This window comes from Sturnira hondurensis, unplaced genomic scaffold, assembly GCF_014824575.4.
Source record: "Sturnira hondurensis isolate 20B ecotype Veracruz unplaced genomic scaffold, ASM1482457v3 Scaffold0022215, whole genome shotgun sequence".
Lineage (NCBI taxonomy): Eukaryota > Metazoa > Chordata > Mammalia > Chiroptera > Phyllostomidae > Sturnira > Sturnira hondurensis.
In genome coordinates, this window is record NW_028094846.1 from 12769630 (window position 1) to 12787526 (window position 17897).

Sequence of the window (17897 nt, forward strand, 5' to 3'; positions counted from 1 at the left end):
CTTTCCTTTCACAAATGATCTCAAAATTGATCGGAATTGGTTGGGTATTTCCAGTTAAAAATTATCTTGGGTCAAAAGTGTCATATTCTGCAGGGCTGGGAATTTAAGACAGAAAACTACTTGAACAAGAACTAAATAAAAATAAAAATTAAAACAGAAAAAATTTAGCCCTGGCTGGTGTAGCTCAGTGGATTGAGCATGGGCCTGCGAACCAGACGATCGCAGTTCGATTCCCAGTCAGGGCACATGCCTGGGTTGCAGGCTGGTTCCCTGCAGGCCAACTCCCAGCAGGGGACGCACGAAAGGCAACCATACATTGATGTTTCTCTTCCTCTCTCCTTCCCTTCCCCTCTAAAGATAAATAAATAAAATATTTAAAAAAAACACCAGAAAAAATATATATTAAAAAAGTGACATATTCTTCAACTAGAAGATTTTAATAGAAAAGGGAGAAAGGGGAGGGGTAGACAAACAAGATACTTGAAGCTTCCTTCTCCAATTCTTATGGGTTTGAATACCGGGCTCTACCATTTAGTAGCTCAATGACTCCGAACAAGTCAACCCCGAGTCTCCATTTCCAAATCTGCAAAATGGGGATCACATCCGCTTCATTGAGAAACAGGGAAGATTACAGAGATAACACGGAAAGCGCCTGGCACCTCGGATAGTTTTCAGAAAGTTACCAGTGACATGTTTAATTCAAAAGAGAAAATTAAAGATGCTTATTAGAGTTTAGTGGTGATTTTGTTTTAATCGCTGATATTTGGTCTTTTTTTCCCACCAAGGTCTTTTATTGCTATTGTACTTAAAAATACAAGACTCTCGCAACAATATGAATACTAGGAATTGCACAAAGGAAAACCTGATGGTATCACCTTACCTCCCAACCCCTGAAGGTAGTCATCTTTCTACATTTTTCTGAGCTTAGACAATTTCTTTATTTAAAAAAAAAAAACATGGGAAGGTACTATACATATTATTCTACTTTTTTTGTTGCTGTTGGTCTTGGAATAACACATCCTGGATAGCCTTCCAATGACCTACCTCCTCCTTAATGTCTGAATGTCATTCCATAATACGGATACTCCAAAGAACAATTTTGTTCTTTCAAAATGTACAACCTTGTATACCTATCTCTATGTTAAAAGTACTTTTATTTCTATAGGATAGAGTCCTGGAGGTGGGATTACTGAATCAAAGAGTACATACAATTTAAGTTTTAGCAGTTACAGCAAATCACTCCCACCAAGGTTTGCTTCTCACACCTCAACTAGCCAAGTGCTCTATCCATATGTTTTCTATTTATCAATCTGATGATCTAAAAAAACAGCTGTCTCATTGCTTTAAGATGCCTCTTTCCCATTTATGAGGTTGAGTCACTTTTCATGTTTATTGATGTTTTGCATTTCTTCTCATATGAGTTAAATCTTCAAGCCCTTTGCCCATTTTCTACAGGTTCTTGGCTTTTTCTTATGCATTCCTGGGACCTAGTGTACGTTGGGAATACTGACTCTGAAATGCTTTAATTATATCTGATAAGTTTATGACACTTTCAGACTGATAAAACTACTTGGAGTAAAGTGAATAGGTATACTTAATTGTGGCTTTTGAAAACACCACCAAATATTGTTCTGTTATGAATACACAGTGCAAGAAACGGTAAAACGTGTCATGCCCAAGTGCCAATGACCCTCTTTCTCCATAACAGGTGCAAACATTATTTCCTCAACTACTGCAATATCAGCAACATTTTCCCAGCGGGGAGCTCACTTGTGCGAGGAATCTTACCATATCTCGCAGGACAAACAACCGCAGGATTCTCCCGCTCAGCAAGAGGGGCTTGTAGCCCACTTCACGGGCCACTGACATGGCAGCCGCGTCGACACATCCCGGCTGCCCTCAAGGAACCTACACATGTCACCGACGGCCAAGGCGACACCCTTACAGTCCCCCGAGGTCGCAAAGCGGGCGTTGGCCCCCACCTCCCCGGAACCTGTCCACCCCTCCGGGGTTCTCTGGAGGCCACAAACCCCCCATCGCGACGAGAGGCCACTAAATGCCTGGCTCGAAATGACAGGCACCTGTGGTCAGACACACAAGGAAACCCACCCCAGTCTGCCAAGCACCCTTACCCAAGCTTCTGTTTTTCTTCCCTACTCATGGGCGCGGCCCCAGCCGTCCACACGGATGTGGCCGTCACTAGGCACAGTGCGGCCGTCGTCGTGGCCACCACGCTCCATGGTGCTCGCTGGGGGACCGCGGATCCACAGCCCCGGCCGCCACCGGCTTCGCTCATGGCCCCGCGGTTCCGCGCACGCGCAGCGGCTACGCCCGGCCGGTGGGACACATCTCCGGACGCGGGTGGCAAGAGGGCTGCGAGCCGTGCCGAGGGCGGGATGTGGAAGAAAGCGAGCTGTCGCCGTCGCCGGACGCTCTCTCGAAGCCACTTGGCCGGTCCTCAGCGCCAGCGCTGCCAGCACCCTCCGCCTTTCCAGCCGGAGCACCTCCCCCGGCTTTCCGGTGTCGTAGTCTAGGAAACCACCTCCCCCGGCGCGACTTCCGGGTGGGGCCCGCCGCTGAGCCTCAGGACCAATGGGGACCGGATCTCGGAGAGGCTGGCTCCGGGGGCCGGAGGCCGCATTGGCCCGGAGACGGGAGACGTGGACGAAAGGCGGGACTGGGCGCGGCTCTGCCGCTTGGGCCCTCCTCCGACCCGTGAACTTGGCCACTTGAAGACTACGGGTCCCGGCGTGCACTGCTTCTTCCCTGGAGGTCCGGCACCCCGACTCCGCCTAGTTGAGTTTCCCCCTTGGGTGGGCACTCTGCATCCTGGGTCGGGGGCTCTCGGAGAGTCATGAGGGGGCTCCTGGGATCTGCCTTTGCCCGGCTCCCCGTGGCCAGCCCTTCCTTCCCGGAGCTGGCCAGCTCTTTATCGGTCTTGCTGCGAATGACGTTTCCCCGACGGCTGGCAGGACGAGGCTCAAATGTCCCTGGGTCGGGGCCACACACTTTAGGGAATAGCTTCGTTTGGAGCGATCCTCTGCCCTCAGGGAGATTACAAAACAGTAACAGCAATAAAGAATTGAGCCTTCCACGGCAGTTTGCTGAGAGTTTTACTTGCAGTCTCTCATGCACTCCTCCCAACTGTGTAAGATCATCTGCAACTTGCAAAGGAGGAATCTCAGGCTAGGGAAGTTGGGGAACAAGCCCTTGTCACACTGCTAGGTTAGATTGGAGTCCAGCCAGCCTTATGACCCTGGGAGCCGTTGCATGTAACCACGGCGTGATACCACGAGAGTGAAGGAGAGCACGTGAGGCCTCAGGCTTGATTAATAACCGTTATCTAAAAAGCTCACTGGAAGGAGAGTGGTGTGAGCTACAGAGAAAGTTTAATGCAGGAGATTGGAACCTGCAATTTACTTTTGATGACAGAGTCCCGTGTTAACCACTGGTAAAGTGAGGCGTAGGCTCCCCTTGAGAAACCACGTTGTTTTTAATGTGTGATAATTCAATAGGTATATGCAGAGTTTGGGAGCTTGGAGGTGAGTTCTGTGACCGCAAGAAATCGCTTACTCACCCCCCTCAAGCCACATCCAGCTCTCTTTTTGAAAACTTGTCTTCCTTGAATTCAGTCACCTTGCATCATCCACTTCCCTCTGGGACTGGTGACACCAGTGACTCCTCTTCCTTCTCTGCCTCTCTTCCCTACACTTTAAGGTCTTCTTTTTGTCTTTTTTCCCCCTCTTTATACTCTGTTCCTCAAAGAACAGAGTGAGATGTTGCACTCACGTGGATTCAACCGTCATATCCTTGTGGTTGATTTCTAAATCAGTATCCGTCCTGATCTCTAGACACACATCTCCACCTCCCTAGTAGAAATTCCCTTCTGTCTGGCCCAAGGGTGGCTCAAGGGTCATGGGTTCACTGGTTGAAATGAACAAACACATCAGAATCATCTCCAACCCATCTTCCTCCTTCGTGGTTCATGCCCCATCAATTGCCAAATTAGATAGATTCTACTTCTGTGATCACTGCCTTTCTTTTCACTCCTACTTCTGCTCAGTCCCAGGCTCCATCCCCTCTTTCCTGAACCATGGCAACAGCCTCCTAAATTATTTCCTTGCCAACCTACTTTTCTGTATGTTGCTACCAGAGTTAGCATTTGAGGACATCTGTAAACCCTCTGCACACATCATCTCCCTTCTACCCCTGCCCTGCCCCAGACCCCAAGACTATAATTAGTAGATTCTCATATTTTATCTTTTCTGTGCCTTTGCTCTTACTATCCCTTCATCATCTTGCCATCTTTGTAGAACACCCCCCATCCATTAAGTCTCAGACTCCATCTCCAAAAAAAACTTCCAAAACGTCCAATCTTTACAAGTCATCCTGGTCCCTTTTCTTCCATTATGCTCTGTGTCTTTATTACTGTTTTTCAGTCAGCCAGGTCCATTAGAGTGTGACTGTGTGGAGGGTATTGACGTTAGCTTATTTATATGTCTGTTCAAGAACTCAGCTCTGCGCCCCTCCTGTTACCGATTCTCAATAGGTGTTGGATATACTTGTTTCCTTATTCCTTCCCTTCCCTTATCTACTGACCGTGGAGGTTGTGAAAACCCATGAGGTCATCGCTGCACAATATTTAATTTAGCCCTTCTTATGGACCTGCAACCCTATGTTGGCTCCACCCTGGATCCTCTTTGGCAGCTTTAATGATGAAGTTAACTAAATAAATAGTGCCTGTGAATTGTTCTGGGTCCTGGCATAGAGAGTAGGATGAGCTGAAGGTCAACACCCATCATCCAGTATTTGAAAACTAGGAACAAAGGGAACAGCCAAATCATCGGTGACCTTTAATACTGGCCTTTCAAGTGTAGAATTTGCTTTTTTTCCTCCTTGGCCTATTTGTGTGTTTTCAAACTAACACTGCATTTAAAAAATGCGTAATGAAAGCCTAGAATATGTTTCTTTGTTGACTTGATAAATAATAAGTATCTTTTGCTCCCTTACTGAAATTCAGTGTCTAGCCAGTGATTGAGTCCATTTCTTCCTGATCTCTGCAAAACCCTGAGAGGGAAGGTTGAGACTGCAGTTTGTCTTATCTGAAGTGAAGGCCCTGGAAGTGAAAGAAAAATATATTTGCATAGCACATTTCAAAAAGAGAATCCATTTTAACCCCTTAATGGAAAGAATAGAAATTCTCAGCTAATGGGCAGCTTGCAGACACTGGGAAAAATTTACATTCATTATTTAAAAACCAACTCACATTGTTTTAGCCATGGCTGGTGTAGCCCAGTGGATTGAGCACGGGCCTGCGAACCACACAATCGTGGTTCGATTCCCAGTCAGGGCACATGCCTGGGTTGCAGGCCAGTTCCTAGCAGCGGATGCACAAGAGGCAACCATACATTGATATTTCTCTCCTCTCCTTCCCTTCCCCTCTAAAAGATAAATAAATAAAATCTTAAAAAAAATAAAAACCAACTCACATTGTTTTAGAACCTATCCACTTAGTGATGAAAAGGATATCGGAGTTACACAGGAGAGACCTTGGCCTGTCACGCAGGGGGAGAAACACTTGTGTGAAACATTAAGGAGAAGGGGCGTAAGGACTTGTAAAGACTATGGACAAGACTGTAGACGAGTAAAGCTCATTAAAAAACGACAAGACGTAAGAGTCGTTAATAAGATGCCCTTTAACCAGTTAAGAGTTTGTTTGCACGGCCTTGGGGCTTATGTAAATACACAGGCTCACTCAGTGTTCTCTGTTTACTTGCCTGGATGGACCCGGAGTTGGGGAGGGGTGGGAGTCCTGGTTAGAATCCTATGGATTCACAAACCAGGGAGAGTGTCCACTTTAATATTGTGGCTCAGACAGAGTCCCAGGAGGCAGCCCCGGCTGTGTGACACCGACCAGAGACCAGCAGTTGCCCCTAAAGGATTTGCATTCTTTAATACGACAGATCTGTTTACTCCTAAACTCTGGTGTGGAATTCGGGAGTGGTGATTTTTGTCATTCTTCAGATCACTCTTCCTATTGTATGATAGTGTCTGGTGCTCACAGAACACTTTTCTCTTTGAGAACCCAATCCTGCAAACATTTAAAAAAAAGGGCAGTACTTAGTCTACATTCACAGCTTGAGACTGTAAGGCGCTGGAAAGAGGACTTCATAAAAAAGGTTCTCAGGGAGTGTTGTGGACTGACTCCATGCCTGGCTGCCCGCTTGATTTATCCAAACGCAAAGAAAGAGAGTGGGAAGTTTGGGTGGTCTACTACCCTGAATGATGTTTCCAGATCTCGATTTGAGATCTTCAGAACCACTTCAGCTCCAGCTCATGGTTTCATGTCTCTCGATAACAACCACACCAGCTCTCTCTCAGGCAAGAGATTTTGCTCCTGAGCCATGTTTAATGTTAAGCTCAGTCCGGTGGTTGGGTCTGTCCGTTTGTAGCCATTTTCCATTATGTATCAGGGGGGAAAAAAAACGGGCAAGTAACGTGCCTCTTCACAAGCTGGTGCGTCTTGCCCCTGCCCCCGCTCCTAAACCCTCGTTTTGCGCTATTCACACAGAGTTTACTTGACATGTCAGTCCAGGCACATAGGTGTTAAGTCAGCCCCATTCAACAGCATCCATACAGGTAGCAGAGGTGGCACAGTGGCCGAGAAAGAGGGTTCCCAGGGTTCCCGGCCAGCTCTGCCACATAGTAGCTATGTCACCTTAAGCAGATTACTGAATTTCTCGGTGCCTTAGTTTCCTCATTTGTAAACGGGAATAAGAACACAGTGGGCCCTGTGTAACTCTGGATTTTGCCTCCGGGATTCAACCAACCGTTGATGGAACAGACGCCGTCACAAACTTACGTTGTTGCTGGCATGTGGTACATCGTTAGGCCTATAATGGTTGCCTCTGTAGTGAACAAGCACAGATTTTTTTTTTCTTGGCATTATTCCCTAAACAATACAGTACAACTATTTATGTAGCATTTACGCTGTATTCGGTGTTATAAGTAACCTGAAGATGATTTAAAGTGGACAGAAGGATGTGCCTGGATGTATATGGAAACACTGTGCCATTTTACGTGAGGGTCGTGAGCATCTGCCGATTTGGGTATCTGCGGGACCCAGGTACCAATCCCCTAACGATACCAAGGGACAGCTGGAGTACCGCACTCAGTGGGTTTTTTTTTTTTTTCAGGAAGATTAAATGGTTTAATTGTTGGAATACCTTCCTTACAGGGGTCTTGCCAAGATAGTAAGACAATGTGTGTAAAATATTTGGCAGTTTGAAAGGGCTCGATAAATAGCAGCTATCGATCCTCTCATCATTATTATGGGCTAGAAAGTCACGGTCAAAAGTAAGATTCCAGGGCAGACGCAGCTGCTCCACAGCCCCCAGGGGCCTGGTTTTACTCTCAGCCCTGGATCGTTTTCATCACTCCAGCCACTGATTGGGTGGCGGCGCCACTCACCGAGATGGAAACCAGAGGATGAAGGGCAGTTGGGGAGAGGGGGATAGATGATGCGTTCAGTCCAGACCACAGAAAAGAAGGTCCAAAAGCTGGGAGGCAAACCAGAGAAAAGAGCCACAGAAGTCAAGGGTGAGAAGACGTCCAGAGGGGCGTGGCCCGAGATGTCCCAAGCTGCAGGAAGTTCAGATAAGATAAGGACAGAAAGGTATTTATCTTACTTGTACATTCCCTCAGGGTGGGTTGTGTAAGCCGTGCCCGCACCGTAAATGTTGACCGGATAATTTAACCATTAAGCCGTTTGAGGGGAGCAAAGTACAGGTAAAATGATTTGTCAATGAAAGGATCAAGCCTATTTGCTTTTATATTAACAAATGAAACATGAAATCGGACAGCACTTATGAGGCCACTTTATGAAGTCAGCTGAGCTACCCTTACGCACAGGTCAAGTGAGCGGCCGCTCCCACGAGGGAATGGAAAAGATGGCGTCTCTAGGCACCTCGGTGTCCGTTCTTCTGCTACCTTACAATGCCCGAAACACTAATTATTCTGGAAGCTTGTGCATGTACCTGGGAGGGGGCCGTGCTGGCTGGCTAAAATGTTTGCAGAAATACCACACACCACCTGCTGTCATGGATTGTTAGTTTGAGATTTAAAATAATGACTTTTGCTTTGCAACCCTTTTAAGTTGACAAAGGTTTCATAAGCGCTGTATTGTATCATTTAATAAATAGCAACAATTCCCTCAAACAACTAGTCATGGAAGCCTTCTTTCTAAGTTTAAAAAAAAAAGGCTCTCAGTCTTTTAGAGAGATAAAGTCTCATATATAAAAATGCTTAAAAATAGACAAAAGGTTTGGATCTAGCACAAATGATAGTGACAATAATACTAAACCCTTTATTATAATGGTATTGTTACAGAACAGATGGGGGTAGTGAATGAAATACTATTACCGAAAAGACCCCCACCTTTTTCTCCAGGGGTTCCCCCCTACCTAGTAGGTTCGCTTTGCCTGCTGCCAGAGAAAAGATGTCCCTCAACACCAGAGATTGGTGAAAAGGAAAGGAATTGTTTCTTTAAAAGTTATACAGTCTTAGAGTAGTGACTTAATGTCTTCATTAAAATACTGAAATCCTTTAGAATACCCACAGACACACACAGTCCTTCCTTCTCCCTCCGCCCAGTCCAGGGTACCGTATCTCAGGAAAAGAAGTAGAAATCCATGGCAGCCCCTCGGTTCCCGCACCATCCGCTGTGTTGCCGCCATGATCTCTGGTTAATTCAGAGCCATGTGGCACCTTCTCATGTCCCATCAGCAAGAGTCCTTTATCCCCTTTTCTTCCAGGCAAAGTCTCTCCTGCTGCCTGAGCCATGTGGCAAAAGAGAGCAACCCGAAGCCACGTGGTCCTGCTCGGGATGGCTGCCACGCCAGGGTTTAAATCCTTGCGCCAATCTTCCTCTGTAGCCCCATTTCTGATCCCCTCCCACAATCAGTTACACCTGCCAGCATTCCTGCCTTCTAGCTTTACTGGGCTGCCATAGTAAGTCCGGGCAGGCAGGGCCCCATGACATGGAGCCAATCATCGCTAATCTCTCATGCAGACTCTGTAACTAGGGGGAGTTGCCTCCTAGTTATATCCTGGGTTGAAATCACTCCCGTCCCCCTGGCTCAAAGCTTGGCCACAGCTCTTTAACATTATCTATGAAACCAGTTAAAGGTTATAAATATGTCAAATGACCATGCTAGAGGTTACCTGCAAAGCTGTTGCTGTTCAAAACCGCTCTCAATGGCCCTGCTCCATGTGTCCCATCCCCCAGGTCAGACTGGTGGGGATGAGGACATCATATATATTTTTTTCTCTAATATTTCCTGTACCCCCTGAGTTCTGGACCCCATTACAAATCCCTATTTGCCCCCCCCCCCCCGTTGGCTGTACCCTGTTACAGTATAATCCAAGGTGCTACAAGAAAGAGATTCCACCTACAATGATTTATACAAGAAAGTTGTTTATCTTCCAGATAACATCAGAAACAGGGAGGTGGTTCAGGGCTAGTGAGCAATTCTACCCCCAAAAGTCATCCAGGACCTCAGGGTGCTACTCTGTCCCCTGGTAGGCGTTTCTTTGGTAGAAGCTGGTTCACCAGCATCCCATAAACCTTTCAGCCAGCCTGGATAGGAAGGGGAGAGGGAAGGGCAAGCAGTTTCCTTTATAAAGGATGTGACCAGGAAGGTCCACACCTCACTGACACTCACAGCTCATTGCAAAGGAGTTACTCAGCTGACATTTGTGCTTCTAACTGGGAAGGTATATGCCCAGCTTCAACGTCCATTCTAGAATCAGAAAGGATACGACGATACCAAATATTAGGAGACCTTTGTCATTCTATGCCAAAGCCTCGCTTTGGTGTTTTTACAGTCATGGTTATACTCACAGTGAAGATGCAAATACGACTTTTTGTTATGTTCATGCATTCCTAAAATGGGCTAACTGAAAAACCTGAGCCATTTTACTTTTAATTTTGCTTATTATGTACAGTTTCTCTCTCAAATCCTTAAGTACTATCGACAAATCATAGGATCTCCTTGGAGAGGTGTGGGAAAAAAATCATTATTTTGTCTGAGCCTTGGGTAGATTTTACAATTGCTTATCTGGAGGACCTTCTCCTTTCTTTCCTCTCTGTATAAGATGCAAAGAGATAGTGTGTTACTAGAAATACTCCCAGGCAGCTTCCCAGGAGAGTACTTCAATCTCTTGGGGATAAAAGACGCAGCTAGTAAACAGTAGAAGCAGTACTATGAGTTGAGTCATTGCAGCTGCTGGTGGAATAAAAGAATTAAAGATAATAGGATTCGCCTAAAAGGACTAGAGGGTTGCTATTCACGGGTCCACCTTGAGTCCCCTGGAGTCTGTTAGAAGTTGATAAGAAATCTGAATGGTTGGCCAAGTCATTTAATTTACGAAGTATTAGGCTTTGGTGAGAAAGCAGGGATGTTGGGAGGAAGGCACCCAAGGAGGCGTGAATGTAGCGTAGTTAAACAGCAATGCTCTCTTAGCACTTCCGTTCCTTCTGGATACCAGGGAACCTGGGCTTTCAGCACCATTTTCATGCGTTTCTGAAGTTGTCTTCGTTTTTCACTTCCAGAAACCTGCTTCACGCTTTCATTCATGGCAGATTCTAGAACCAGGATGCTAAATGTGGTAGCTACTCGCCACATTTGGCTCTCGAGCACACGAAATGTGGTTATTTCGTCCATGTATACTGGATTTCAAAGGTCTGTTATGAAAAAGAGACGGAGACTATCGGATGATTTTAACATTGGTTACATTATTTAAGGGATCATATTTTAGATATGTTGGATTAAATAAAATACATTATGAGCTAATTTCACCCGTTTCTTTTCACCTTTTTAATGTCACCGCACCCCCTGGCTGGGGGAGGGGCACTCTGCCCACAGGCACCCCCAGCAACCACAGATAAGAATAAGCCTACCAAGACATGATCTACTTGGGGAAGAAAGGTAGTCAATCTCTCAAAGGAGAAGGGCCCGGAGCCTTTTCCTCAATGGGCTTTTATTGGGTTCAGTTTGCACAGGAATACAGGTGAAGCTCGTCAGTCATTGTCAGGCAGTAAGGGTCAGACAATAGATAACATACTAAGAACTACAAGAGCTTATTCTGAGTCAGGGTCAGTTAGCTAAGGGGCTACAAAACTTTGGAAAACAGACTCATTTCCTGCTCCGACTCTTATCAGAAAATTGAGAGCATTCTTATCAAAGCAGATTTCACAGGATTTCATGCATTCTTTCTTAGGCCTGATCACCCCAGGGAACCCGCCCTTTCCAGCACAGGGCTGCACCGCCCTCTGTCATTGTTTCAGGTTTAAATCAGGCAGGGGAAGTAAGGCAGCTGAGAGATTAGGAGACTTCTCGCAGACAGAATGAGCGAGAAGCTGAGGGGCAAGGGTTCATCACCCCCTTTTTCTGTAGCCCCCCAAGTCCTTCTCTGGGGGCCCCTTTGTGACTGTCTCTGTCTTAGGTCATCCCTTCCTTGAGGAATCTTACCCGTCATTGGCTAACCCGTCAGGCTTGGGGCCAAGGAGGGTGAAGTAAAGGGGGCAGAGGTGGCACCCCTGCCAGGGAGACAAGCTTTGTCTCCTTAGTGGCTTAGGGTCCCAAGGTCGCTCACTCAGCCTTAGCCATGGGCAGGGTAGGGGGGAAGGGTTACAGCTTCTGAAACCAGGTAGGGCGGTTCCCAACACCTGGCTACAGCTGGGGTAGACAGACACCTGATCCAAACTGGGTCTTACAGAGTCTCTCTCCCAGGAATTTGAACTCAAGATTCAGACGTTATAGTCTTTGCCAGTTCCTGGATGTGGGAGTAAATAAAGTCAGGGGCTGTAAGTTAGTCACAGGCCTCCCTTTGTACAGGCAAGTAGAGAAAGCGACACTGGAGAGAGATGAGAATGGAACAGATGTTCACAGAGAAGCAAAAATGGGAGACCTGGTCACCTGCGGCATAGAGAAAGATGGGGAAATCACCTCCCGATGCATTTCAGGTTCTTTAGTTTCCACTCGACACTTAAACTCCTCTTTTTGCCTAAGCCAGTGTGAGTAGGGTTTTGTCACAAGCCTCCAAAGCAGCCCGGACTGAGAGGAGCACTCGGGGACCAACATCTTATCAGTGCAGCTAAAATCCAACAGAGGACAAAGACCTGAGAAACAAATCCTAGCTGAAGGCCTAGAGACGGGAGGTAAAGGTCCAGGAAAAGAATAGAGGAGAAAGCAAATTTTAGGTACTTCCCAGTTAACTTCACCTCTTACATCTGAGCACTGGTTTAGTTATGAAGAGGACTTCGGCACAAAGTTTTAACGCATGATCCCATTGTCAAGGGCATTAGTGTAGCATTGCTCATTCCAAACTAGTATTTTTGAAAATAATTCTTGATGATGGCAGCTGGGTATAATTTATCAAGGGTCATCCGTGTTAGTTCAGTGGAACAGAGTTTTGCTTTTATGGTGACTGTTATAGAACTAAAAACGAAAAAAATATCTATTTCATTTCCAGGAGTGTCTCTCCAATTTTTACAGTTTCTTTAAATTTTGTAAAGTAATGATGGGATTGTCTTGCTCATGGAGATTTGTTTAAAATGCTTTGTGTCCATGTGTTTAATCTCATCCATTAACGGGGTCTAGTAATTTCATCTTCAGGTGTTTTTTACCCACCTAGAGAAAGGTTCCCCTGGTGGTTTTGATCTAGGAATCACTACTTTTCAGAGAATCAAAAAGAAGGAAAGAAAGAAAAGAAAGAAAGAAAGGTTTACACATCAAAGGCTGTTCAGAAGAAAAACTTCAACCTCAGGCTTTTCAGAGTTCAAACAAACATCTGTCGTGTTTTCCACAGTGCGCCCGCCGCACTGTGCATTAACAAGTATGATTTCAGAAATTCAGTTTGTAATTCCTGAAAGCATATCAAGCAGACGGCAATGGCCTTGAATAAATCGAGTTGTCTTTCATGTCAGACCTCTGGGGAGGTTCATCAGTAACACGCGACTGAAAGTTGAACCTAGGAGTTCCCACCTCCCCCCTGGGCCGTCTGTCAGAACTTGCTGTGCCCCGGCGCCCGCCTGGCTCCCCGTGGTGGGAAGACAGCGCCAGCAGGGTGGCCCTGCAGATGTCAGGGCATCGCCCAGGAATTCTGGGGAAGAACAGTTGGGTCAAGATCAGCACTTCAAAGCAGCAGTTCTGCCCTTCGGAACAATGACCATCCACGGGTTGTTTTAGGGAGCCAGTTTTACCTGGACCACTGTGGCCAGTGCGGTTTTTTCCTCCCCTTTTGCTTTATATATCACTCCCCATTACATACCGTTGTTAACGGGCCTAAAAGATAGGAGGAAGTGCACTCACAAAATTCCTTGACCTATGGGATCCTGGGAAAACAGAGGAACCTTTGGCCAAACTGAGATTCAAATTTTAGATATTTTTAAACATTCAAGTGTTTCTGATTTTGACTGCCATACATCTTCCTTATAGAATGCGAGGGGCAGGGAGAGGAGTCAAAAGACAATAATAACCACTTAAAATCTCAGCAGCTCAAACCACATTTTTCATTTCATTACATATTCTTGGAGGCTTTTTTTGTGGGGGGAGGCCTGTGGATGTATAGTAATCTTCATGTGACTTTTTAAAAACTCAAAACTGTAACTAAGCCTTTCCCACAGTATTGCAAACTGTTTGTAAACAATTCTTTCCCAGGTTGGCTGGTGCACCCCGATATAGTGAAAATTAAATAGCTCTGTAGAAAGCTCTAAGTGGCTTTGCCTGGTCTTTTATGTTCAGGGCATCTGTGAGTCGGGGGACCTGCAGGTGGAGAACACAGTCGGTCCTCCTCTGTCTTCTTCCTGCATTTAAAGTGGAGACTCCGCTTCCACTTTGTCAGAGGCGTGACTTGGGCAGGACCTTGTATAGAGCTTCTTGCTGGAGGCGATGGCGTTCACCTCCACCGTGTGCTCGCGGTACGGACCTCCTCGCCCAGTACTAGTCTCGTTGCCCGGGGACGGCCTAAGCCACGGTATCTGCGTGATGCAGTCTTAGCTCACTTTGGTGAGGATCTGGTCATACACATAATTTTTAATGACTATTCTGTCAGCCCAGGTTCTTGGTTGCAAACAACATTTGGCTGCAAATGAATTCAATTAATTCACTTGAAATTTAAATGAATGTAAATATGTTCAAGTCTTGGAGGGCATGAGGACCAGGCTTGAGGAATAGCCATCTCCAATCCTAGCACCAGAATGCTTCAGGAATTTAACTGTACCGTTGGCTTTGGAGGTGGGACACTCACTACTAGACCCTCTGTCACTGCCCCCTGGGAGCTGAGGTCTCTCTGCCACAGTCTGCCACCGCAGCAGAAGGGATTTTTCACTGACACCTCCTTCTTCTTACCACTCTATCAAATGGAAACGTTGAAAGAGTGAGACTGACTGGCGGAGCATACACTGTGTGTGTACCCATGCCCTGGCTACCAGGGAAAGTGGAAAAACATGTTGGCCACTTCTAATTAGAAACAGAAATTTCACCCACGCACAAAGGACATTCATAACCGGCTAGGCAGAGAAAACGTCTGACAAAGTCCAAAACAGCTGTGTAATGCTTTACTGCGTCAAGTTTTACAATATAGTTAATAACTTCCTTATTGTTGAAAACTTGGCCCATTTAAGAAAATATATTTTTAGTCATGTTTATTGAGGTATAATTTACATAGGACTAACATGCACCCTTGCCGTATACTGTTACATCGGAATTAACAAATGCATATACGGTCCTGGAGCAACCGCTGTAATCAAGATATCAAGTCCCGGCTCAGTGAGGCTCAGTGGATCGAGTGCCGGCCTCCGAACCAAAGGGTTGCCAGTTCGATTCCCAGTCAGGGCACATGCCTGGGTTGTGGGCCAGGTCCCCAGGAGGGGGCGCATGAGAGGCAACCACACATTAATGTTTCCCTCTCTTTCTCCTTCCCTTCCCCTCTCTCTAAAAACAAATAAATAAAATCTTTAAAGGGAGACATAGAACAGTTCTCCCCCCAGATTCCCTTACTTGCCCCTTCACAATCAATCCCTCCCGTGACCCCCAACTGCAGGCAACCAATGATCTATATATAGCTGTATAGTTTTTCCTTTCCCAGCATGTCGTGTAAAAGGAAGCATACAGGCTTTTCCCACTCTAATCATTCTGAGACTCGTCCATGTCACAGTGCATGTCAGTGGGGCGCTTCTTCTTATGGTTGAGTAGTAAGTACTCCACCGTATGGATGTACCACAGTCTGTACATTCACCAGCTAAAGGACGTTCGGGTTGTTTTCCAGTTTTTGACGATTACTGATACCACAACTATAGAAGCGGCATACAAGTTTAGTTGACTCCTCTCAAGACCCCCACCAGCCCCATCCTAACCACACCAAAGAGACATATAATCTTTGAAAAACTACGGAAACCGTTTCAAATCAACCCGGTCACTTCCAATTCTAATCTGATCATTGGCCCTCAATAGCAGTGTCAGAGGAGCTGATCTGGGAAGGGTTCTTGCATACTGCGTGCTTGGTGTGGTGAGAAGAGAGAGGTGGTCAGGTTTCCGTCACTGTCCCATCACCCCTGCCTTCATTTCTCCAATGTCCCTCCCTCTCTTGTCTGAAGCTATCGGTGCCGTAGAACTAAAGCTGAGAGTATAGACAAGGTTTACACCAGGAAAGGAGGCAGATGTCCCTCTTGGGCTCTCCCTGGCCACGTCCACCCTGTGCACTCATTTCTCCAACGTCTGCTACAGTGCTGGTATGTAATTGATCCGCCGTCATTCTTTCTGGGATGAAGTAAAGTCATGGAGGAATGAGCAACTATTGACACTGGCGAGGAAGCATTGTCTTATTTACAATTAGAGACAGAATGAATGTGCCACTCGGTGTTACCCACTGAGAATAAATTTGTTTGCACAGCCGTGCAATTACGTCAAGAGTAATTGCCCATGGCTGCAGTTAGACATAATCTAATTCCTAGCGAAACAAGCGCACGCAGTTTCGACGCATAATTACATCTGACCTGAAGGGACTTCCCTGTGGATTTCTTCCTGGTGACAGAAAATTCAAAGTGCCATACGGTGGCAACAGAGCCTCACCTGTTCATCACTGAGGGCTGCGCCTCCCAGCTCCACTGACCGCATTTGCTTACAAGGCAAAACAAGCCCCACTCCAAAGAAACAGGACGTCTGGACATCTCTCCGAGGATGAACATTTTATTGGAATATAGGCACTTGACCGAGTAAATGCATGGTTACAAAGTGTTTTCAAGTTATTTGCTTTACATAGTGGCTAAAAAAATATCAATCTGCAGTGTTTTTTTTTTTTCTTGAAGTCGCAGACCTCAGAAGGCAAAGCCCCAAACCCGTTTGTTTACAGTAAAGAAGATGTATGTAGCCAACACTTTATCAAATGGACCGTGTTTCTCTTTTAGTCAGGGGCACCCTCCCCTTCCTCGTGTTCAAATTGCTGTGTAGCATGTATCACTTAGCGCTTACTATAAAGAAATGAAATCACCTGTCTGGGAGAAGTGGGAAGCCCTTTGAAATCACTGGCTCCAGCCTGGAGGTTACAACACCAGACCTGAGGACCTTCTTAATCAAATGTAGAAGATCAGGCCTACTGACCTGCAAGGTTTCCACACCCAGCCTCTTTAGAAAGCTTTTGGACAAACTGGAATTTCATCCTTGTGGTCACCAAAATACTTTCTTTTTTTTTTTTGAAATGAGAATTTACTCTCCATAATGCAAGGCACTAGCCCAAGCTGCAAAGGAGAAGATGACAAGTTAATTTCTGTAAAGAAAGAAATGTATTATTTATTTGTGGAAGGTCAACAATAACATAGCCCATTTAGAGTCATGGAATTTTCGCCCAACAGCATGTCTTGAGGTCTGATGCCTTTCTAACAGACTTCCCCGCAGGAGAGAGCCCCAGTGCAGCCAGCAGAGGGTCGTCCGTGCTGCTCACGGAAACCCAGTGACCTTGCTCGGACCTGGAAAGCACTGCAACACCTCAGCGAAGTCCTTGTGAAAAGCAACAAATTCACGCCGATGCGAAGTTATTCCATGCAACACATTAAAATGAATAAGGAATATTTTTAATGCACTTCAGTTTCCTGTTCCACCTGCGAATGGGACAATCGCCCTGCGTAGTCTAGTGAATTTGTCTTTGGTGAAATACATGCAGAAAAGTGCTTTGCATTCTCAAGTGCGTCCTCCCCTTTTGTGCCCAGTCCCCTCGGGCCTACACGGATGTCCATCCATCTGATGCAGTGACACGCACTCTCTTTTAGGGTTGGAAAGAATCACTTCGCTTTCCGAGAGTTTGAGAAGCCCTGATGCGAGGAAAGGAAGAAAGCTGGGGAGCTCCAGGCTGGCGGCAGCCTGGGCTGTGACCTCCTCCCTCGCTACAATTCTCCTGGAGGGAAGGACAGCCCTGGGCAGGGCTGGGCACTGTTCCTTTGGCTCCTTGCCTTGCTGGGCACAGCATCTGACCACGTGGCCATCTGGACTTGATTTAGGGGAGGACTTTGCAAGGGCGGGAAGCCCAGCTGGAAAACATCTCCCCGGCGGACAGCAAGCCCCAAATAGCCGCGGCCCAGCAGAATGGTGGGTGTTGGGTTCTCACATTTCCTGAGCAGCCTGGCACAGGCCAGTTCCTTGCTGGGCACTAGGGATGTTAATGTGACCCAAGGAGGCAGAGCGCCATTATTCAAGGCTGTGTGCTTCTCGCAGGAGGCACATCTAATGGCTAAACCCTCCTTTCTGCCCTGGAAGAGAAGAACCCTTGGAAGAGACAGGAAGTAAAGAGAAATACTTCGGTATTTCACGCCAAGTGCAAGGATATGAGTGGGGATTGGTGTC

At 46.4% G+C, this 17897-nt stretch overlaps 1 protein-coding gene across 2 annotated transcripts in view; it reads right to left on the reverse strand.

The window, feature by feature from the left end:
- Positions 1–2507, reverse strand: part of EDEM3 (ER degradation enhancing alpha-mannosidase like protein 3) — a 52290-nt gene extending 49783 nt beyond the window's left edge. For both annotated transcript variants that reach the window (XM_037035268.1, XM_037035266.1), the window contains exon 1: positions 2133–2507. In XM_037035268.1, the coding sequence (XP_036891163.1) occupies positions 2133–2296 (164 nt within the window). In that variant the 5' untranslated portion in view covers positions 2297–2507. The remainder of the gene's footprint in view (positions 1–2132) is intronic.
- Between the last annotated feature and the right edge of the window lie 15390 nt (positions 2508–17897).